Source organism: Aotus nancymaae, unplaced genomic scaffold (genome assembly GCF_030222135.1).
Source record: "Aotus nancymaae isolate 86718 unplaced genomic scaffold, 86718_ANA_hifiasm-v0.15.2.pri h1tg000077l, whole genome shotgun sequence".
In the NCBI taxonomy this organism is placed as follows: Eukaryota; Metazoa; Chordata; class Mammalia; order Primates; family Aotidae; genus Aotus; species Aotus nancymaae.
In genome coordinates, this window is record NW_026988492.1 from 5396848 (window position 1) to 5419865 (window position 23018).

Sequence of the window (23018 nt, forward strand, 5' to 3'; positions counted from 1 at the left end):
CTACTATTGGGTAAGGTCACAAGCCTTCGTTTGCATACAGGACTTGGCTGCTATTGGTTAGAATTACTCGGTTGCTATTGGCTAGAAAGACTCGGCTGCTATTGGCTAGAAAGATTTGGCTGCTTATTGGCTAGAATCACAAGACCCTGCTTGCATACTGGGTTCTTTAAGGGAAAGCCAGGCTGTGTGAGAAGGGGAGAAGGAAACATGCCCGAGCATGTCCGAGCTTTCGGAAAAAAGAGGAGGGGGATGTGCGTCCGAACTCCCGGCGAGGCAGCCAGCCTTACACTGTGCATCTGAACTCATGGGCTTATTGGGGTCTAAGTTCATAGAACTCATTATTAAAGAGGGGATAACAATTGAAAATCACACGTAAAGTGATAAAACTCTCCATAATATGTCAAAAATTAATGTGGAAGCAAACATAGAAAACAAGCATTCTTGGTCTGCATGGAGAAAAGTGCTTCATTTCTGTATTTTATTTGACTTTGACAAGTTCCATCATTCATTGAACACTCACGCATTTGACAAAGGAGGTCAAGAAGTTCCCAGCATTAGAGCTGTGAATCTCTCGTAAGAGCGCAGGAATCCCTGGCCCTCAGGGCTGGGGGAAAGCATGGGAGTGGAGGACTTTCAATTGTACTCAGCCAATTTGAGGAGAAACAAAGTATTTTAACTGTATAGTTAGAGAAAGCATGATTGTTACATTGTAACAAACATAGAAATAATAAAGAAAATGCAGGCCGGGCGCGGTGGCTCACGCCTGTAATCCCAGCACTTTGGGAGGCCGAGGCGGGTGGATCACGAGGTCAAGAGATCGAGACCATCCTGGTCAACATGGTGAAACCCCGTCTCTACTAAAAATACAAAAAATTAGCTGGGCATGGTGGCGCGCGCCTGTAGTCCCAGCTACTCAGGAGGCTGAGGCAGGAGAATTGCCTGAACCCAGGAGGCGGAGGTTGCGGTGAGCTGAGATCGCACCATTGCACTGCAGCCTGGGTAACAAGAGCGAAACTCCGTCTCAAAAAAAAAAAAAAAAAAAAAAAAGAAAATGCAAAACTTCCATGATTTTAAAAATAAAAGACACAGTTTCATAGAATTTGCAAGAATGTAATAGTTCATGTGTTTCAAAACTGTCGTGCAGCTGGGATGACAGGCATGTGCCACCACGCCCGGTAATTTTTGCATTTTTTGTAGAGACAGGGTTTGGCCACATTGCCCAGCCTGGTCTCAGACTGCTGGGTCAAGTCATCGAACAGCTTTGGTCTCCCAGAAGTGCTGGGATTACAGGCACGAGCTACTGTGCCTGGACCAATATATTTACTTATTTATTTATTTAGCTTTTATTTTTATTTATTTATTTTGGAGACAGGGTCTCACTCTGTTATCCAGGCTGGAGTGCAGTGCTATGATCTCAGTTCACTGCAACCTTCGCTTCCTGGGCTCAAGTGAACCTCCCGTATCAGCCTCCCAAGTAGCTAAGACTACAGGTGTGCGCCACCACGCCTGGCTAATTTTTGTATTTTCAATAGAGATGGGTTTCACCATGTTGGCTAGGCTGGCCTCGAACGCCTAACCTCAAGTGATCAGCCTGCTTCAGCCTCCCAAAGTGCTGGGATTACAGGCATGAGCCACCACGCCTGGCCTCTCTGACATTTTGGACTAGATAGACTTTTTTTCAATCTAGTTCTTTACCCCAATGCATGGTAAAGGTCACAATGCCAGGCTAAAGCTTTCTAGTAAAGCTCCTGGTTGTCAGGTAGCGAGAGAGCTGAAATCAGAATTATGAGATGTGGCTAAAATGTCTGCTGCAGCTCCAGATAAGAGAGCCCCAAGACCTAGGATGGCAACAAAATCTCCCAAGATCTGCAAGCCAAGCAACCTTCTACTTTCTTGATGTTCCCCACTGACACATAAAGATCACAGCTTTTGTCACCCAAGGTTGCTTACGCCTGTAATCCCAGCACTTTGGGAGGCTGAGGCAGGAGGATTGCTTCAGCCCTTGTTTGGGACCAAACTGGGCAGCATGGTGAGACCCCATCACTACAATAATAATAATAATAATAAATTAGCTAGTCATAGTGGCGTGCACCTATAGTCCCAGCTACTCCGGAAGCTGAGGTGGGAGGATCGCTTCAGCCTGGGAGGCAGAGAGCTGAGATCACACCACCACACTCCAGCCTGAGTGACAGAGTGAGACCCTGTCTCAAAAAACCAAACAACAACAACAAAAAACAAAAACCAGCTTTTGAAAAGTGACAGAGTGACAAAGATCACAGAACAAAGAGTTAACAAAAAAAAGTAAGTGGTTCTTCCATTAAGAACGACCAGAGCTGGGCAGAATTGAAGCTGTTTCCCCTCCCAGACAATTGGACCCCTCACCTTTCAGGGGCAGGGTCTGGGTGGGAGTGGGGGAGAAGCCTCCTTCAAAACCAGTTTTCAGAGACCTGGATGCCTTTTGGAGAGGACTGAATTTGGGTTAGCCATTCACATTTATTTCTGCCCTTTGCAGTTATTTCACGGAAGCAAAATCATTTCTTAAAACCAGTGTTATTTCCACCTCTTCCAAAAGGAGCTTTATCATGTAAACTGAGAACCTGCAGTTCCATCCTGTAATGACTTGATTAGTCCTGGGAAAGCTCCTGCCTTTCATCCTATTCTCCCTCATCTCCTGGTGCCAGGAAGGGCCCCCACAGGACCCTCCCAGGTCTGGAGGTGTCCCCCTCACTGTCACTGTCTCCTCCCTTATCACCTGCTAGTCCCTGAGGCCTTCTGAGTGATGGGGAGGGTTTGGTCCAGATCCTCATGGGGAGCAAGCCAGGAGATACTTCCCTAGGTCCATCCCTGGGGAGGCCCCACTTGCTTCATTTCCCCATTCATCCAGTTAACACATGCTTTAGTCCTTCTCTTATGCCAGACGCTGTGCTCTGCACTTCACTCTGTGAGCTCTGATCATAGGGACTGGTGTTAGTTTTCATTTATGGATGAGGAAATCAAGGCTTAGAGGGGTTAAGTCGCTTGCCTGAGACCACACGGTTAATGCGTGGCTTTGCTGTCCTGTGGCCTAGTCTGAATCCAGCCAAGCGACTTCCAGTGCCAAGCTCACACCAGATCCACACTCGGAGCAGACGAAGCCACATTGCAGTGGACAAGGGCTTCCTGGAAGTGTGTGGCCCAAGGCCAGCAAGGACCAGGCTGGGACAGGGCTATCGACTGCTTACTGTCATCAGCTTCAGATTTTCAGCATCAACAAGGCAGAACCCCAGTGGTGGCAGGAGGCTCTTGGTGACTCTGGATGGGCTCTGCTGGTGGGAATTTGATCCCATCATTAGTTTTTGAGCTCTTGCCACATGCCAGGTACAGGCCCTGCTCCAGGAATCTCACATACCACCATGTGCCATGGCCTGGGTCTCCGCTATGGCTTCAGTGGCTCACGTTCCCTTCTTCCTGGACACCCATCTTAAAGGATCCTAGATCCTCAGGCCAAGGCATCCCCAGAATCCCCAAGCTTCTAGGCCCCTACCTGCAAGACTGATGCTGATCACAGTCCTTCCCCCTCCCCCTGCTCCCAGTCCAGGCGGGGGATGGCTTCTGTTTACCTGGGTCTCCCCAGCTCAGCTGAGCTCTAGCTCATAGTGAGTTACATGTTGGGAATCAGCTGAGAGCTGGCCCTGAAGATCCCTGAATAATGCATCAAAGCCCTTCTCCCCTGCAGAGCCATTAGGGTGGGGGTGAGGGGAATAGTGCAGAGGAGTCACAGTGTCCCCCACCCCAGGAAGAATAGAGTCACAGTGTCCCCCACCCCAGGAAGAATAGAGTTACAGTGTCCCCCACCCCAGGAAGAATACTAGGGCTCCAGAGGTCTTTGCCCTGGTGTGCATGGGCTGGTGACTCTTTGAGTCTCAAGGAAAAGGATCAAAGGATCAAATGACTCATCAAGTCATTATAGGATGGGATCGCAGGTGCTCAGTTTACTTGATAAAGTTCCTTTTGGAAGGACCAGTCCACAGGGCTGGGTGACCCAGTACATAAGTAAACCGAGGTAGGTTTGGCATGACTACAAAACCAGTACTTCCTCCAAAAGAAGGCAAAGGAGGTTCAGCTTCCAAATAGTCAGACTTTTGCCATTGAAAACTTTAAGAAAAAAACTTATTTTTAGCATCCGCATAAAAGTTGTGTTGTATGGTTTATGGTTTTCTTTTTATTTTGAATTTTCTCCCCTGCGGAAGCCCAAAGCATTTTCAGTGCTTAGACCTGGAAAAGTCAAAGTCCTTCCTGGAGATCCAGTCACAACCACAGAAGAGCAGAGCTGGGGGCCTGCTGAGTTCACTCCGTCTCTACCCCACCCCACTCCCAGAACTCTACAGGCTGGGCAGTCCAGGCCAATTCAGGCAACCCCTTCCAGTTCTATGAAGAAAGTCTAGGAGTGGAGTGGAGAGCTTCAGAGAAGAAGGGAGGGGATCAGAGGGAGGAGGAGGAGGGGGAAGAGAGTGCCAGATGGACAGAAATTTTTGCTCCTTCTGGCACCCTGTCCTTCCCCTAGACCTAACTGAGCCTTCCCAGGTGCTGTGCATGGAGTGTTTGTATCCTGCATGATGGGATTAGTGCCCTTATAAGAAGAAACACAAGCAAGCAGTCTCTCTCTCTCTCTCTCTCCCTCCCTCCACCCCCCCCGCCCCACCCCGTCTCTCTCTTTCTCTTTCTCTGTGCCACATGAGGATATAGCAAGGTGGTGTCCATAGGAGAAACCAAGAAGAGAGTTCTTACTCAACCCAAACCATGCTGGCAGCCTGATCTCCGACTTCCCAGCTCCAGAACTATGAAAAATAAATTACTGTCTAAGCCACCTAGCAATTTATTATGATTTGTTAGCGCAGCTGGAGCTGACAAAGGCACCAGGCCGCTATGTGACTTGACTGCCTGCTGTCTCTCTCTTTGCTGTCCAGCCCCTGGGGACCCTGGTTCTCGGCCCCGATCTGCCTGCTCCTTCCCTGTGTGCTGTCCCTCCCACAGTCTGCAGCTTCTGCTGCTCCTCAGTCCACTGCTCTTGGCCATCTCTTCCACGTGTGACCACTCGCTCTTCATTCCCTCTCACGCCCTCCTTTGGTGCCAATTGCTATCACGGCATTTGTGCTGCCATAACAAAATAGCAGAGACTGGGTAATGTGTAAAGAACAAAAATGTATTTCTCACAGTTCTGAGGGGTGGGAAGTTCAAGATCAAGGCTCCAGCAGGTATGTAGTCTAGTGAGGGCTGCTCTCTGCTTCCAAGATGGCGCCTTGAATGCCAAGTCCACCAGAGATGAGGAACGCTGTATCCTAATATGGTGGAAAGGACAGAAAAGCAAAAGAAGAAAACTGAGCTAGGTCGCTGCTTCAAGCCCTTCTACAAGGTCACTAACCCTTTTGATGAGGGGCTCTTCCCTCCAGACTTAATCATCTCCTAAAGACTCCACCTCTTTGGTTTTTTTTTTTTTTTCCAAGCCGGAGTCTCACTCTGTCACCAGGCTGGAGTGCAGTGGCACTATCTCGGCTCACTGCAATCTCCGGCTCCCAGGTTCAAGTGATTCTCAGCCTGCCTCAGCCTCCTGAATAGCTGGGATTACAAGCGCGTGCCACCATGCCCAGCTAATTTTTTGTATTTTTAGTAGAGATGGGGTTTCACCATGTTGGCCAGGATGGTCTCTATCTCCTGGCCTCCTGATCCACCTGCCTTGGCCTCCCAAAGTGCTGGAATTACAGGAGTGAGCCACTGCACCCAGCTAAGACTCCACCTTTTACTACTATCACGATGGGGTTTAAGTTCCAATATGAATTTTGGGGAAGACACAAATATTCCAACCATAGCAAATATACTTTACTGAAAAAAAAAAAATGGAAAATCTCATCTCTAAACATATTTTAAGAGTTTATATATTTACAGCCCAATTTTCTGCTTGCTTACATACATATTTGTGACCATGAGTGTCATTCTTAGCTGAGAAAAGTTTCAGTCAAATTTTTTTAAAAGTCTCACATTATCTATTAATATCTTACTCGGATAAGATCAAATTTCTAACCTAGATTTTAGGTGAAGACAGAAACCCATAGTCATTTGTTGCAATGTGAGAATGACATAGAGATATTAACCAGCAGAATCCAACTATAAAAATAAATGTAAGGGCACAATTCTCTACTAATGACTCCCGCAGACAAATCATTACTGGGCTAGCAATGAATCAACTAAAAACGGAAGTGAGAAGAGTTGGAGTCCTTTTGGCAATGGATGGATGTTTATGAGCCTGTTAAGTGAAGAGAGATCAGAAACAAGGGATAAATGGCACGCTAATTTGGGGTTGAATGGAGTAATGGGATGATCTTGGAAATATAAGCATCCTGCTTAATGGGGCTTGTCTACTTGCAATTCAATAAACTAATACACGTAAATTCAAAGAGATAAAGGACATGAGCACTCAGAACAAGATTACAGGAATAAATTTAACAAAGAGGCACCAAAGTGGAGGTAAGGGCCACTGTTCCACATCTGACATCTTTAATTCTTGAGTCATGGGAATGGAAAGGTACAGACCAGAGTCTTCTGACTGGAAGCTAAAACCAGCCTTTGGGGTGGCTTCAGAGACTGCTGAGATTGAAGATGCGAAAGCGGGTGTTATATGGCCGAAAATATACCGAATGCGAGGGCATTTTCCAAGGCTGTGGTGCTCGGGGAAAAGAATGCTGTGTGTTTAAAAAGAAAAAATAAATAAAAGAAAGAATGGAAACAAGGAAGAAACAGTGACCGGAGCATAAGGTGACCATATGTTCTGGTTTGCAAGGTACAGCTAAGGTTATGTCTGCTGTCGCGGTGCAATTATAACAGTGGCCCTTTCACTTTCCAAAGTGTCTGGTTTTGGATGATAAATCATATGATCACCCTACCAAAGAGGGGAAATCAGCCAGAAGACCCAGGCTGTCGATTTCAAAGGGTGTGGGCTGATCCGCAGTCGCGCTCCTGCTGCCCAGCTGAGTGATGTGCTCCACCTCTGCCTCCCCTTACCCTCCTGCCCGGGTGTCCAGGAAGGCTGGGGCAGAACCCTCGGCTTCCGCGCTGCTCTGGTGCTACCTGCTGGTTATGCGGGGGAACTGCTTCTCTCCATCCCGCTACCCATCACCCCGCCTCCCCACCCCGAGCCCGGACAGCCTTTACTTGGCCGAAAGACATTCAGAGCACGCGAAGCCCTGGCTGGGGAGTGGGCTGGACCCGCAGTGAAGCCCACGTTACAGAATCAGACGGGCCCAGCTTAAACTAACAAAGCCAAGCTCCTCCTCTTCTACCCACTGCTGTCCTGTCTCATTTTGTAGAGAAGAAATTGAAGCCCAATTCAGAATTTTCATTGGTAGGATTGTGAGGCATACAGCTGGAGTCTCCCAGCTGCCTTTGCCAACATCTCTGTCTTTCCCCTAATACATTAGGTTAGTGGAGAAGCAAGAGAACTTAAGTTTACCAAGAGCCTACTGTGTACTGGGCAGAGTGGGCACTTTTCTCTCCAGCCTGGCAATTGATGGGAAATAGGTGATTATACACCTGGGATATAGGATCAGAGTGGGCTTGTGATGTGCTCACAGTCCCTCAGCTGAAACTGGAACTCAGGGGTCTTTGACTCTAAAGCTAGTGCTCGTTTTGGGTCTCCAGCTTGAGCAATAGTTGCAAAATGCAAAGAACACCATGAAAATCTAATATCGATCCATATAAGACTATATTGCAAACAAAAACACAGAGTGTCTTCATGGGGGTGACAGGGAGATAGGGAGATTATCTCAATTCTATGTAACCTGGGAGTTCTCCGAGGAAAATGAATGAAGCATGACTGAGTGCAATTTGTCTGATAGACAAAATCTGTCAGAATGTGGGGCCTTGTGGGTCCTGAGTGAAGGTAAGAATCCATGGTGCTGGACATTTCTTAAGGTGTTCTTTATGAAATTACTCAGGGCGGTAGGGCACGGTGGCTCACACCTGTAATCCCAGCACTTTGGGAGGCTGAAGCGGGAGGATCACGAGGTCAGGAGTTCGAGACCAACCTGACCAATATGGTGAAACTCCGTCTCTACTAAACATACAAAAATTAGCCAGGCGTGGTGGCACACGTCTGTAGTCCCAGCTACTTGGGAGGCTGAGGCAGGAGAATTGCTTGAACCCAGAAGGCAGAGGTTGCAGTGAGTCAAGATTGTGCCATTGCACTCCAGCCTGGGCAACAGAGGGAGACTCTGTCTCCAAAAAAAAAAAAAGAAAGAAAAAAGAAAAGAAGAGAAAATAAAGAAATTACTCAAGGCCTCAGTGCAAAACCCCATGTCTACAAAAAATACAAAAATTAGCCAGATGTGGTGGTGTATGCCTGTGGTCCCAGCCACCCAGGATTCTGAGGTGGGAGGTTCACCTAAGCCTTGGAAATCAAGGCCACAGTGAGCTTTGATTGTGCCACTGTACTCCAGCCTGGATGACAGGGTAAAACCCCATCTCAAAACAAACAGGGGCTCTGCACAATAATTTTTGCAGTATTGTGAGTCTCTAAAGATCTTAATTTAGGCCCTAAACTCAGATTAAGATTAGTGTAGACTGAGATAGGGTAAGTCTCAGGAGAGCGGCCGATATGCCAGTGGTTCTCAATGGCTGCACCTGGAGAGCTTAGCATCACCTGGAGGCTTGAAAACATTCCGATGCCCACGCCCCGCCCATGTTTACATGCCAATTTGGTTGCAAGTTGGCCACTCAAAATTTCCAATCTCTACTTTTTAATAGAATTGATCCATAATAAATGTGATAATTGACTTACTCTGATTCAGATTTGTTATCAGATGTTGATTTAACAAGGTTTTGTTCAGGTCTGTTTGAAATTTTAAAACAATTTATAATTTCCTACGGATAATTTTGAGGTTGAATGTCTTTCCCTTCAGGTGTAGATAACTGGATTGATCTAATCCCTGATTCATGGCACACTCTCCCACTGGTAAAATGCAGGAGCATTTTAATACGTTTGTTTATTTTAAAAATATTATAAGCATCATTTTTAAAGGCAGCTTACTATGCAAAATTAAAGTTAGGACCGTGACAACTTACAGCTGGCGACACAGCATTTCCCCATGTTCCCGACTCCCTATCACTTCCCCCTGCCACAGGCAATCACTTTCCTGGATCCCATATTCTTAGTTCCCTTAAGTTCCTTTTTTCTTTTCAAAATTGTGGTAAAATAACATGACATGAAATTTCCCATCACTACCACTGTTGAGTGTGCAGTTCGGTGCTGCTGAGTATATTCACGCTGCTGTGCCCCGTCTCCAAGAACTCTTTCCATCTTGCAAAACTGAAACTCTACACCCATCTATAACTCCCTGTTTTCCCCTCCTTCCAAGATGCTGGCAACTACCATTTTACTTTCTATTTCTGAGTCTGACTACTCTAAATACCCTCTACAAGCGGAATCATACAGTGTTTGCCTTTTTGTGCCTGTTTTTTTTCACTTAGCATAATGTCTTCAAGGTTCATCCATGCTGTAGCATGTGCCTTTTGGCTATTGTGAATAACGCTGCTATGAAATGTGTGTACAGATGTCTCTATTCCCCTAGAGATCCTTTTGATACAGTTTTTTTTGAGACAGGGTCTCCGTTGCCCAGCTGGAGTGCAGTGGTGCAGTCATGGCTCCCTGTAACCTTGAACTGCCCAGCTCAAGAGATCCTCCCCGCTCAGCCTCATGAGTAGCTGAGACTACAAACCTGCACCACCACACCTGGCTAATTTTTCTACTTTTTGTAGAGACAGGTTTTGCTATGTTGCCCAGGCTGGTCTTGAACTCCTGGCCTCAAGCAATCCCTCTGCCTTGGCCTCCCAAAGTGCTGGGATTACAGGCATGAGCTACCATGCCCGGCCTATATATACATTTTCTTTTCAGCTGTTTTCCAAGTTATATAAGATATGCTATATACATCCTTCTGAAATTTGTTTTTTTCACTTTATTGTTAAGATTCATCCTTATTGTTTACAGCTGGCACTCATTCTTTTTGACTGCTTGTGACATCACAGAAGATCGAGATTCTGAGATCTCTTAAGGACTGATGCTGGGAGTGTGCATTGCTATGACCACTTCAGAAAACAGTTTGGCTCCATCTCATAAGGTTCACACTCCTCCCAGCCCAGCAATTCTACTCTACATCCAAGAGAAATTCTTGCCTATATAAAACAGGGGATGTGGACAAGGAATGGTCCTAACAGCTCCGTTCAAAATAGAAAAAACCTATTGCCCATCAACTGGAGAGTGGGCGACTAAATTGTGCTTTTTATTCCCTTTGACTTCCTGTAGTCTTATGATGCAAGTGGCTTTCCTATGGCGAGCTTGGGGAGAAGGATACCCTTGGCAATTGAGTCTGTAGTGGCAGCCCTGCTTAGCCCTAGAGCAATCGGCGCTGCCCAAATCAAGAGTAAATAGAATGAAGTGCCCCATTGAGCCAGTGCCCTGGGTCCCTGGAGGTACAGGTTTGTACCTGTAGGGAACAGCCATCATACAATTCAGTCTTTTCAAACACTCTGTCACTGGGCTGAGTCCAAAGGACACCCTCTCTCAAAACATTACAAAGTTTATTGGGGCTACCATTTATAGGGTACTTATCATGTGCCTGATCATGTACTAGTGTACTAACTGCATGTATTATTTCATGTATTTATTTCTTATTCATTTGTTTGAGATAGGATCTCTCTCTGTTGCCTGGTGCAGTGGCGCGATCATGGCTCACTGCAGCCTCAAACTCCTGAACTCAAGTGGTCTCGTCTCACCTCCCGAGTAGCTGGGACAACAGGCATAAGCCACCAAGTCCAGCTAATTTTTTTAAAAAGCATTTTCATAGAGATGAGGCCTGGCTATGTTGCCCAGCTAGTCTCGAGCTCCTGGCTTCAAGCAATCCTCCTCCTTCAGCCTTATGATTTCATTCAGTCTTCACCATCACCCTGTAAGAGTGCCTGGGGGTGGGTGCTCCATACAGTAGCAAGGTTATCACCTCCACTCATAGTTGACAGCGAGACTCAGTGTAGTTAAGCAACTTCTCAAAGGCTACACAGCTGAACAGTGGCTGAGCCAGGATGAAGATCTAGGACTCTAAAGCTGGTGAGCCAGTAAATGAGAAAAGTCTCTGAGGGTTCAGGATAGCTTCCTCCCAATAAATCCTTCTAAAAACAATGATAGGTCCATCTTTCATAAAGCAAACAAAACTAGCAGCCCCTTCATTTTAGGTAGTGGGGTAGGGGGGCTAAATAAAGGTTAGCTAAGCTCCAGGACATCCCATTTCAATTCTACTTATTTATTTATTTTATTTATGTATTTATTTATTTTTGAGATGGAGTCTCGCTCTGCAGCCCAGGTTGGAGTGCAGTGGGGCGATCTTGGCTTACTGCAACCTCCGCTTCCTGGGTCCCGGTTCAAGCAATTCTCCTACCTCAGCCTTCCAAGTAGCTGGGATTACAGGCATGAACCACCGTGCCCAGCTAATTTTTGTATTTTTTTAATAGAGGCGGGGTTTCACCATGTTAGCCAGTCTGGTCTTGAACTCCTGACCTCGTGATCTACCTGCCTCGGCTTCCCAAAGTGCTGGGATTATAGGCATGAGCCACTGCGCCCAGCCAATTTTAGGTATTTATAAGCTACCTGCCAGCACAGCACCCCAAACATAAAGACCCTGCACAGCTGTCTCTGTGGGGCATGTCGTGTCTATGGATGTAAAAATTTTCCAATGTGTGCTTATGGGCCAGTGGCATCACCCCCAGTCACAGGTTAAAAAGCAGCTAGGCCTGGCCTGCTAGGAACCATTGGAAGAATCTGCCGACCTTTCCAACTAATTTATCTGTTGTTTGCAGTCAAAGACGCCCTAAAAAGTAGGGGGTGTGGGTGGGAAGAGTTCTGGTTTGAGATCCCCTGATCCAGGCATGATCTCCTTCCCCAGTCTCAGTCTCATGGATCAGGGGACTCCATCTGTAAACACAGGCTCAAGCCATGTCCCCCAGCCCCCTCTTTCAACCAGGTGCCACCCTCTGCTTCTTCCATAGACAGCCTGAAGCTGTCAGCAGTCCCTTAGGATCTGTGGCCTTAGGCCTGGCTGAATTTTTTCCTCTTCAAAGAGCCATCTGTAGGGCCAGAGGCCGGCCAAGCCTAACTTATTACTAGACACCAGTTCTTTTGCCTGTCAGTGATTCCTACCTTCCCCTGGGGTTTTGTGTTTCCTGTCTCAACACTATCATTTCTCATTCTTACACAAGTTGAATTGCTCACTCCAGCAAACTGAAGCATGCTCTTCTTGACACAGATAGCTCTAGGCACGTGGTTGTGGTTGGTGCTTAAAAAAAAAAAAGCATTATGTCAATTTCATCGATCAACAAAAGTGATGGCTCCACTGCAAAGTAAATTTGATACTGCCTGGGCCTCTGAGTTTAAGAACCTTCTAGATAAAGGGCTTTGAGCTGAAACACGAGCATACACACATTGGCATCTCTCTCGGTCTGATAAGATAATTTGGGTACTTGGTTGTTATCCTTGAGCATTTTCTTGCCTCATTAATGCATGTGTAGCCAGCACAATAATAATCATAGCTAATAATGGCTAAATCTGAGGACTTTCCTGAGCTAGGCAGTGTACTTTAAAGTTTTCACAGACTCTCACTGAGTAACATCTGTTTTCAGATCAAGAAACTGAGGCTTACTATCACATTTGGGATTAAGTTAAAAAAAAAAAAAAAGAAACTGAGGCTTAATGCTGTCAAGTATTTCACAGCCAGCAAGTGGCTAAGTCGGAACTTGAACCCAGGCAGTCTAGCCCTGGGATCCTGTGCCCTTACCCATTATCCAGTATTGGCTACACAAAATTAATGTGTACATATTTTCAACTATAGGTTAAGTGGGTGACATATTTTCACTATATTTTATGTATGTGACTTTCAGTTTGAGGGTATTCTACTTACGCAATCTATTGAACTGGATATTAACTGAGAACAAATAGAAACTAATGAACTCTGAAAAAACATAAAACATGAGCAACATGACATCATTGCAAAAGACAAAACAGCACATAGCCTTCTTCTGAATGTATTTTGCTGACAGTCCACGAGCTAATGATCAGCCTGAACTCGGCAGTGCTCTGTTCCCTTGGGACACACAAACACACACACACACACACACACACACACACAGAGCACACACAGAGTTGGTGGTTGTATCACCTTGAGCCTCCAGTCCAGTGAGGCAGAAAAGTGCTGGGTCAAGGCCAGGAGGGGGCAGCCGGGAGGAGCAGTGTGTTCCCTGGGAGGCTGCCTTCAGTTGCAGGTTTCTTTGCACTGTTCCGTATGTCCCTATCCCGGGCACCAGAGCAAGGACCACTGGTTATGATACAGGCACTGAGGAAGAGCTTTGAATCAAGGGCAGAGCTGTGACTTTAAGCTGTGACTCCCCAGGTGTGCCTGTGGCCAGTCCCTGTCTGATCTGTGCCCCACTTTCTCGTGTCCAAAATGAGAAAACTGAACCAGTCCTCTCCAATGCCTTTCCTATGGCTTTACGATGAAGTATGCACTTCTCACTTGGAGGAGGGGCTGGCAAAACCACTTTAATTTTAATTTGAATCGAGGCATCTTGGCAGAGGTTGTAAAATGTCCTCACATGGTTCAAGGAAGAAGATGACGCCCTGCCTGCTCCTGGTGCCCCTTTCAGAGGTTAAAGGCCTTTCAATTATTTCCACTTTTTTTTTTTAGAGACAAGGTCATGCTCTGTCTGTTGTATAGGCTGGAGTGCAGTGACTCCATGTCGGCTCACTGCAGCCTCCGCCTCCCGGGTTCAAGTGATTCTCGTGCCTCAGCCTCTCGCGTAGCTGGAATTACAGGCGCGTGTCACCACGTCCAGCTAATTTTTTGTATTTTTTAGTAGAGACAAGGTTTCCCCACGTTAGTCAGGCTGGTCTCGAACGCCTGACTTCAGGTGATCCACCACTCTCGGCCTCCCAAAGTGGTGGGATTACAGCCGTGAGCCAGGGCGCCCGGGCTCTGGCTCTATTTTCATGACGATATTTGCAAGAGTAGGTGGCGCGCTCCTTGTATGGAGATTTTCATTTGGAAATCTGTATGACTGTGGAAGTAAACCGTGTCTGAAAGCTCGGCCATTTTGGCCTCAATTTCTTCTAAAAGCGAACTTCTTTCGCCTAGTTTGACCCTCGAGGCTTCCCATTTCTTCTGCCCCCGGGCGCATGCGCGGAAACGCGCTGACCTTTCATCTTGGCGCATGTGCTGTTTTTTTTTTTTTTTAGCAATGGCGGTTCCCGCAGTGGGTCTCTTGACCCGTTTGCACCTATATGCCCAGAGAAGAACTCGGGTCCAGCGGCCTGTCCTCAGGCTTCTGAGTTGCCCAGGAACTGTGGCCGAAGACCTCAGGAGAGACGAGCAGCCTTCTGGGAGCGTGGAGACAGGTGATGGCGCCGTGGTCTCGGTTTGCTCTGTAGCCCCGTCCCGCAGCGGACGAGGGAAGGGGGAAGAGTCTGGGATCCCGGGCGAACGCGTGGTCTGTGGAAACGGCCGTGGACCCTTTGGCAAGAGGGTGGGACTGTGTCCTGTCCTCTCCTCTGCTCTCACTAGGGGAACCCAGGGTCGCCGCCGTTGCTGAGGCAGAAGTGAGATGTGTGACGTTTCTTCGGGGGCGACTCCTGTGTACCTACAGTAATGGAATTGTTTAGACTTCCGGGAGCCCTGCTTGCTAGCACTTTGCAGTTTGACGAAACAGTGTTCCCAATGATAGTGATGCTACACACCTGAGCCAGTCGCTTCGTCATATACGTGTATTTCTGATTTTGATACATTAAGTTATTGCTAGAGGCCGAGTATAGTGTAGCCTCATGAATGACGCGGATTCTTGGTTCCTAGACGTAGGGTTCTGCCTGTGAAATTTACTGCCGTTTACTTTATTCTTTTTGGCCATTTTGAACCAAATCAGTCTGGTAAGAGATTTGCATTCACTGCCACAGGCTATTGTCCCGCGTTCGTTCTACATTTATATGCTTCTTTGTTTGTTGAGACGCCACCGTTATCTCTTTTTGTGACTCAAGAGCTTATATATAGTATTTACAGTTCTTAAAACAATATTGCAAGAAATGTATCACTGTGTCCATTTTACAGATGTAGAAAAAGACTCAAAGGGCTAAATAACTTGGACAACGTCACTAGCTCAATTAATTTAGACTTTTAGTCAAATCATCGAACAAAATGTGTTGCTTTCTACGATTCCTTGGAGCTATTTTTCCCTAAAATAAGCTGCTGTCTTTATCAGACTGTATAAAAGACATAGTGACACGCAGTGAGAAATCTTACTTTATACAATATTTTATTGAAATATTGATTGGATTGTATTTGGTGGAAGCTGCGTCTGTTGAAAATTTCTAAGTAACACTGAAAATTTAAGGATTCTGCCAGAAAAAAAGCTAAGGTAATTTAACATTTGTTTAAGAGTTTAAATTTGAGAGTCTGTTCATATGCCCTTTGAGACATGAAACAACCCTGCGGCATAGGTGTGGAAGGAAATACTATTACTCCATCTTATAGATTAAGAAACAGGGTAGTCCAAGGGTAGCTTGAGTAGTTCAAGCTAAACTCAAGTATTCAGTGGCAAAAAGAGTAAAACTCACTTCTTTTTTTTTTTTCTCAGGACGGAGTCTTGCTCTGTCGCCCAGGCTGGAGTGCAATGGCACAATCTCGGCTCACTGCACCCACGGCCAATAAAAGCCACTTCTAATTCCAGGGCTATACTCTTCATTTATTGTAGCTTTGATATTTTTCTTTTTTAAGGAAATGTTTCATTTTATATCATTAGGAAAACATGACTGAATATTCAGGGATTCTTGTGGGACAACAAATAACAAAATTCTCATTTGGATGTCTTTACCATTTTAAAAAAGAACAGATAACTACACCTTATACTCACCTAGAAGCGTGTAATTTTATAATTGGAAGGAACTTGAGAAATATCCAATTCAGTTTTTCTTTCAGTGTGAGGATTCATTACCAAAACATTCCTAGTAACAGTTTATAGCAATAAGGAACATTGTTTCATAAATCAGTCAATTCCATTTTTGATCAGGCTCTAGTGGTTGAAAAATATTTATAGTGAGTTAAAATCTGCTATTTTCCCATTTCCTCATTGGTCTTAGTTTTGACATAGCTTTCGTGTGAGTAGTGGAAAGAGCTGTAGTAGAAAGAGAACAAGAGTGTGTACTGTATCATTCAGGATTCTTTCCGATACGGGTAACAGAAACTAACTCAAAATAGTTTAAGTAGAAAAGGGAGACAATACCAATCTATGTAACCAAACTCCAGAAAGAGACATACATCATACTTTAAGGTCAATTGGATTGATGTGGTCAGTGTGAGATATTTTTATTTTCCTTAGCTATTGTTTAGCGGCCTTATAATCTTAGACTTTTCTACATGGGATGATGATGGTGGGGGTGATGATCACCAGCAGCTTGGTGTTCACATGTTCGGGCTTCTGATTGATCACATGCCAACCCTTTGGATGAAGAGGAGGTATCCAAAATAGTCTGATAATCCCTATCTCATGGGGTGGGGGTAAGTGTGACAGTTTTATCACAACCACATAGAGTGGTTTTTTACTAGCAGGGGTGTGCTGTTAACAGAACAAAGGGTGTGCTAGTATTACCAGAACTGTTACCTGAACAAGATTTAGCTGCAGTTTGGATGCCAGCAGCCAAGGTAGGGCTGTCTTTAAAGATAGAACTACCCTATCTGTCTTAAAAGGTTACTGTGAAATTCAGAAGAGTGTGTATGTGACAGGGCTTGGAAAGCTATTAAGAGAAGGTGCTATATTATGTTTAAAGGCAGTGCTCAGCTCTCAGATTCTCATTAGTTTGTTGTTTTATTTTTGTTTTTTTCAGGCTGTAAATGCCCTCGTTTTCTGTAATAATTGTATATTAGAATTTCTAGACTTTCTGTTATTCCTCTCTGGACGCTCTCTGGCTCATTAATATCCTTCATATCCATTACATCCAGAGCAGAACATATACTCTCTATGTGGCCTGATTAGTAAGTACCAAAGAAGTGCTATTACCCCTTAAATTTGGATTTTTAAAAAATTTGTCTTAAAAAGGTTCAAAGTTTTATATATGTATTCAGTCTCTTCCTATCCTCAGTCCAGAAGTTAAGACATTCCTTTGATGCATTTCACTTTGCATCAAATCAAACCTTTGGGCCTCTTTTATTTTCAATTTTTCTTTTTTTTTTTTTAATTTCTTTTTTACCCTCTAAATGTATTCATAGCAAAACAGTTCAGGCCTCTTTTATAAAACTGTGCTAGGTTGATTTTCCCCCCATCATGTACATGCATCTTTATTTTGTTTTTAATTCTAAATGAAAGATAGTATTCAGTCTTTTTTTTTTTTTTTTGAGAGAGAGTCTTTCTGTTGCCCAGGCTGGAGTGCAGTGGTGAGATCTTGGCTCAGTGCAACCTCTGCCTCCCGGGTTCAAGCAATTCTCCCGCCTCAACGTCCTGAGTAGCTGGGATTATAGGTGCACGTTACCACACTTGGCTAATTTTTTGTATTTTTAATAGAGATGGGGTTTCACCATGTTGGCCAGGCTGGTCTCAAACTCCTAACCTCAAGCGATCCACCCTCCTCTGCCTCCCAGACTGCTGGGATTACTGGCATGAGCCATCACGCCGGCCTATTCAGTCATTTTTTAATGTTGATTTGTGTTTACCATATTGTATTTTAAGACCATTGCACATTTCAGTCTGTCACAAAATATTAGCACTTATTAGTTCTTCCTCTTAATTTTGTTATTTATAGATTTGATAAACCTTTGGTGAGGCTATAAATTACCTCAACGTTTTGTTCCCGCCTTCACAACTTTGTCATCGTGTGTATGTCATTCTTAACCTACTGTTGCTCAAGTCTTTACATTCTGCCTTTTTCATCTTCTCAAGCACATTGCCTCCATTTTTTCAATCAAACTTTTCTATCTCATTCTCAAATGTAATCCCTGCTCTTTGTCTGCCATCCTGCAGGGATATATTTGCATAAATGTGCAAAGACATTGCATACAGATAACATTGCAATATTGTTTGTAATAGTGAAAAGTGGTAAATCACCTAAATACTTATCAGTAGAGATTTGGCTAAACTATGATATATTTAAGAGTATATATTTTAAAAGAAATAAATATGTATGTACTGATATGGAAAGATGTCTCCAGTGCATTAAATATCTTACAGCATGTTACAGAATAGAATATATAGTAAGATTTCAGTAAATTTCAGTTGTGTAAAAGATGTTTATCTATATGTATATGTTTACATATGCCTTGAAAATGTCTGAAAAGATAAGTACCACAACTTAATGGTTGGCTGTTAGGGAAAGAGGACTGGGGGAAAACTTACGCTTCTACTTTAGAAAATTCTACACTGTTTGGGCCGGGCACCATGGCTCATGCTTGTAATCCCAGCACTTTGGGAGGCCAAGGCAGGTAGATCACCTGAGGTCAGGAGTTCAAGACCAGCCTGGCCAACATGGTGAGACCTTGTCTCTACTAAAAATACAAAAATTAGCCTGACACAGTGGCACGTACCTGTAATCCCAGCTACTTGGGAGGCTGAGGCAGGAGAATCGCTTGAACCCCGGAGGCAGAGATTGTGGTGAGCCAAGATCACACCACTGCAATCCAGCCTGGGCAACAGAGCAAGACTGTCTCAAAAATTAAAAAGAAAAAGAAAAAAGAAAATTCTACACTGTTTGACTTTACTTTTGCAACAAGCAGTTGGATATCAGTTTAGACTCAGTAAAAGTCAGAGACAAGAATGTGTAGGCGGCAGTCACAACTGAAAAAATGGTAAGATGGTCTAGGCAGAACCTATAGCAGAAGAGAAGGAAATAAGGACCACTTGGAGGAAGGACAGTTGGTAGACTGAGATCAAATGGAAAAGTCTTTGTCCTTAATATGGAAGAAGGTATTCTTCTTCTATATTGCCATAACCTGGGAGGCAGAGATTGGAGTGAGCTGGGATTGTGCCACTGCACTCCAGCCTCGGTGACAGAGGGAGACCTTGTCTCTTAAAAAAAAAAAGAAGAAGAAGGTATTCTTCCATATTGTTAAATAAATAATATAACGCTATGAATTACATTCTTTCATAGTTGTTAAAATTAGGTAATAAAGAGGTGGAAAAGATTCTACCATAAAGAGTCAGAAGTTTTCACAGACCTAAGCAAGATTTGGAGGATGAATGAGAGTTTGCCAGACAGAAAATGAAAAAGTGGGGATTCCAACCAGAAGGAAGAAGACATAGGTAGTTCATAGTATGTGATAGTATTGTGTGTGTAGAGTACCATATGTGAAAAGTGCAACAAAAAGGAATGGTATAAGTGACATGAAAGAGGGGGTTGGGACATGGTGCAAGCACTTTATACCCAGGCTATGGAGTTTAGATGTGACCTTAAAGGCACTGGGGAAGCTATTAAAGGATTTAAGCAGGGAAGTCAAAGAATAAGACTTAAAAACTAAAGACCCCTTTTTTTTTTGAGACAGAGGCTCGCACTGTCGCCCAGGCTGGAGTTCAGTGGTGCCATCTCGGCTCACTGCAGTCTCCACCTCCTGGGTTCAAGCAATTCTCCTGCCTCAGCCTCCCAAGTAGCTGGGACTATAGGCGTGTACCGCCACACCCAGCTGATTTTTTTGTATTTTTAGTAGAGACACGGTTTCACCATGTTGGCCCTGATGATCTTGATCTCCTGACCTTGTGATCAACCCACCTCCGCCTCCCAAAGTGCTGGGATTACAGGCGTGAGCCACCGTGCTTCTGCCAAAAAGACCATTTTATAAAGAACACTTTGGCAGTTATGTGGAGGATAGCTTGAGAAAAACAAAACTAGAGTTAATGAGACTAGTTTTGGAGTCAGATTATTGTCATAGAGGCCTGAAATAAGAGATTGATGTTAAAGAATTGTCATTGGGAATGGAGGCGAAGGCACATAGTTAAAAGCTGTATTTTCAGGCTGGGCATGGTGGCTTCATGCTTGTAATTCCGGCACTTTGGGAGGCCAAGGAGGGAGGATTGCTTGAGGTCAGGAGTTCGAGACCAGCCTGACCAATATAGTAAAACCCTGTCTCTACAAAACATATAAAAATTAGCTGGACAGGAGTGGCATATGCCTGTAATCCCTGCCACTGGGGAGGTTGAGGCATGACAGTCACTTAAACCTGGGAGGCAGAGATCACAGTGAGCTGGGATTGTGCCACCACACTCTAGCCTGGGTAACAGAGGGATACCTTGTCTCTTAAATTTAAAAAAAAAAAAAAAAGATAGTAAAATAGTAGGTATGGAGAATTTCCTTGATCGATCGGCTTTATAGCCTCTTGGAAGAAAATGAGGCTAAAAGTTTCTGCTGATTTCTATATATCATTTACATTTTCTGTTGTATTTCTTCAGAATTTTGTTAGGGTTTTTTTTGTTTTTGTTTCTGTGTTTTGAGATGGAGTCTCGCTCTATCACCCAGGCCAGAGTACAGTGGCGCAATCTTGGCTCACTGCAAGTCTGCCTCCTGGTTTCAAGTGATTTTCCTATCTCAGCCTCCTGAGTAGATGGAACTACAGGTGTGTGGCAGCGCGTCTGGCTAAGTTTTTAATTTTTAGTACAGATGAGGTTTCACCATTTTGGCCAGGCTGGTCTGGAACTCCTGACCTCAAGTAATCTACCCACCTTAGCCTCCCAAAGTGCTGGGATTACAGGCATGAGCCACCGTGCCCAGACCATTGTTATTAATCTCTTATTGTGCCTAATTTATAAATTAAACCTCATCATAGCTGTGTATATGTAAAATAAAACATTGTATATATAGGGCTTGGTAGTATCTGAGGTTTTTAGGCATTTATGGGCGTCTTGGGACATAACCCCTGTGGGTAATGGGGGGACTCCTGCAGTATAGTTTAACACTTAGAAAGGAAGAGAAGAAAATAAAATAGATTAGGTAAAGTTGTTTTTAGTCATGTATAAAGTCCTTGAACACCTTATCAAAATATTTAAAAAATTTTGTGTGTGTGGTGGAAATGTTTTTGTCTCATTCATAGGCTTTGAAGACAAGATTCCCAAAAAGAGATTCTCTGAGATGCAAAATGAAAGACGAGAACAGGCACAACGGACTGTTTTAATACATTGCCCAGAGAAAATCAATGAAAAAAAGTTTCTTAAATATTTATCCCAACATGGACCTATTAATAATCATTTCTTCTATGAAAGCTTTGTAAGTATTTGAAAAACAGTCTAACTTAACGTTTATGCTTTTCAGGGGTAGCGGTCTCCATTAGTTGTTTTTTCTTTTGCCTTTTGCAGTATGGTAGTTAGGTTTTCTTTGCTATACTGCTTCTTCCTTATCTAGATTTCTTTAATGAGTTTTGTTTTTGATATGAGAATGGAAATTCTTAGAGCAGTATTTTAGGATTATAACTCATTTATGACTGATTTCGTTATTTGAATGCTTAATTTTATTTTTTAAGAGACAGGGTCCACTATGTTGCCCATGTTGGAGTACAGTGACTATTGGCAGGTGCCATAATAGTGCATTACAACCTCAACTCCTAGGCTCAGGTGATCCTCCTGCTCCTGGAGTAGCCGGGACTAGAGTCCTGCACCACACCCAGCTTGAATACTTTAGATAGTCCCTTTAATTTGGAGATGAAGGCCAGTGGGCGGGCATCTTTGTTTTGCCTTTGGATTTTTTATTTTTCCTTTTCACCATTCTTTTCAGCTTTTCTTGTCTAACATCGTTTTCCAGTGTTCCTTTTCTTTTTTTTTGAGACGGAGTCTCACCCTGTCACCCAGGCTAGAGTGCAGAGGTATGATCTTGATCTTGGCTCACTGCAACCTCTGTCTCCCAGGTTCAAGCAGTTCTTCTGCCTCAGCTTCCCAAATAGCTGGAATTACAGACACCCACTACCATGCCTGGCTAATTTTTGTATTTTTAGTAGAGATGGGGTTTCACCATGTTGGCCAGGCTGGTCTTGAACTCCTTACCTCAGGTGATCTGTCCACCTTGGCCTCCCAAAGTTCTGGGATTACAGGCGTGAGCCACCTCGCTCAGCCCAGTGTTCCTCCTTTTCTTAATCTATTTAAAATGGGTAAAAATAATGCTGTGTTAGGATCATATCATTTGTAAATTTTAAAAGCTTGATATTTTGTAGCATGATAATTATTTTAAAATATGAGCTAATATATGTTAGATATTTTGTGAAATGTGTTCGGTTTTTTCAAATGTTTTTGGTATAGGGTCTCTATGCTGTCGTAGAATTTTGCCAAAAGGAAAGTGTACGTTCACTGCAGAATGAGACTCATGCTCCAAGCAAGGGCATGGAGGCGGCAATTCCATTCAGATCACGTTTCTTCAATCTGAAGTTGAAAAACCAGACTTCTGAACGGTCATGTGTGCAGATGAGTAATCAGTTGCCACCTTCAAGCAAGAAGCTTCTTGAAGTACTTTGCGATGCAGAAAGTGTAAGTTTTTAGGTATACTTCAACTTTTAGAAATATGTATTTTTTTAATATGTGATAAAGATTCCTGTAAAATATTTAAGCTCCATTACTGTTTAACGTATATAGATCTTCAGTTTTAAAAGGTGAAAAGAGTTACGGAGATGGATGCATAATGTGATGAAGGAAAGTTTTTTTCTATTTGTAGCTTTCTAAGAATGTCATCAAGGCTGGGCGCAGTGGCTCACACCTGTAATCCCAGCACTTTGAGAGGCTGAGGGCAGATAACCTGAGGTTGGGAGTCTGAGATCAGCCTGATCAACATGGAGAAACCCCGTCTCTACTAGAAATACAAAACTAGTCAGGTGTAGTGAAGCATGCCTGTAATCCTAACTACTCAGGAGGCTGAGGCGGGAGAATTGCTTGACCCAGGAGGCAGAGGTTGCTGTGAGCCGAGATAGCACTGCACTCCAGCCTGGGCAAGAAGGGCAAAACTCTGTCTC

The 23018-nt window shown here is 44.2% G+C and overlaps 1 protein-coding gene across 12 annotated transcripts in view; it reads left to right on the top strand.

Annotated features, from left to right (window-relative positions):
• Positions 1-14295: 14295 nt before the first annotated feature.
• MTPAP (mitochondrial poly(A) polymerase) overlaps positions 14296-23018 on the top strand; it is a 119185-nt gene continuing 110462 nt past the window's right edge. For 11 of the 12 annotated variants that reach the window (XM_064368527.1, XM_064368530.1, XM_064368528.1 and 8 more), the window contains exons 1-3: positions 14296-14461; positions 21120-21292; positions 22315-22539. In XM_064368527.1, the coding sequence (XP_064224597.1) occupies positions 14305-14461; positions 21120-21292; positions 22315-22539 (555 nt within the window). In that variant the 5' untranslated portion in view covers positions 14296-14304. Of the gene's footprint in view, positions 14462-18735; positions 19342-21119; positions 21293-22314; positions 22540-23018 lie in introns of those variants that run through there. The other variant, XM_021665184.2, reaches the window with a different exon arrangement.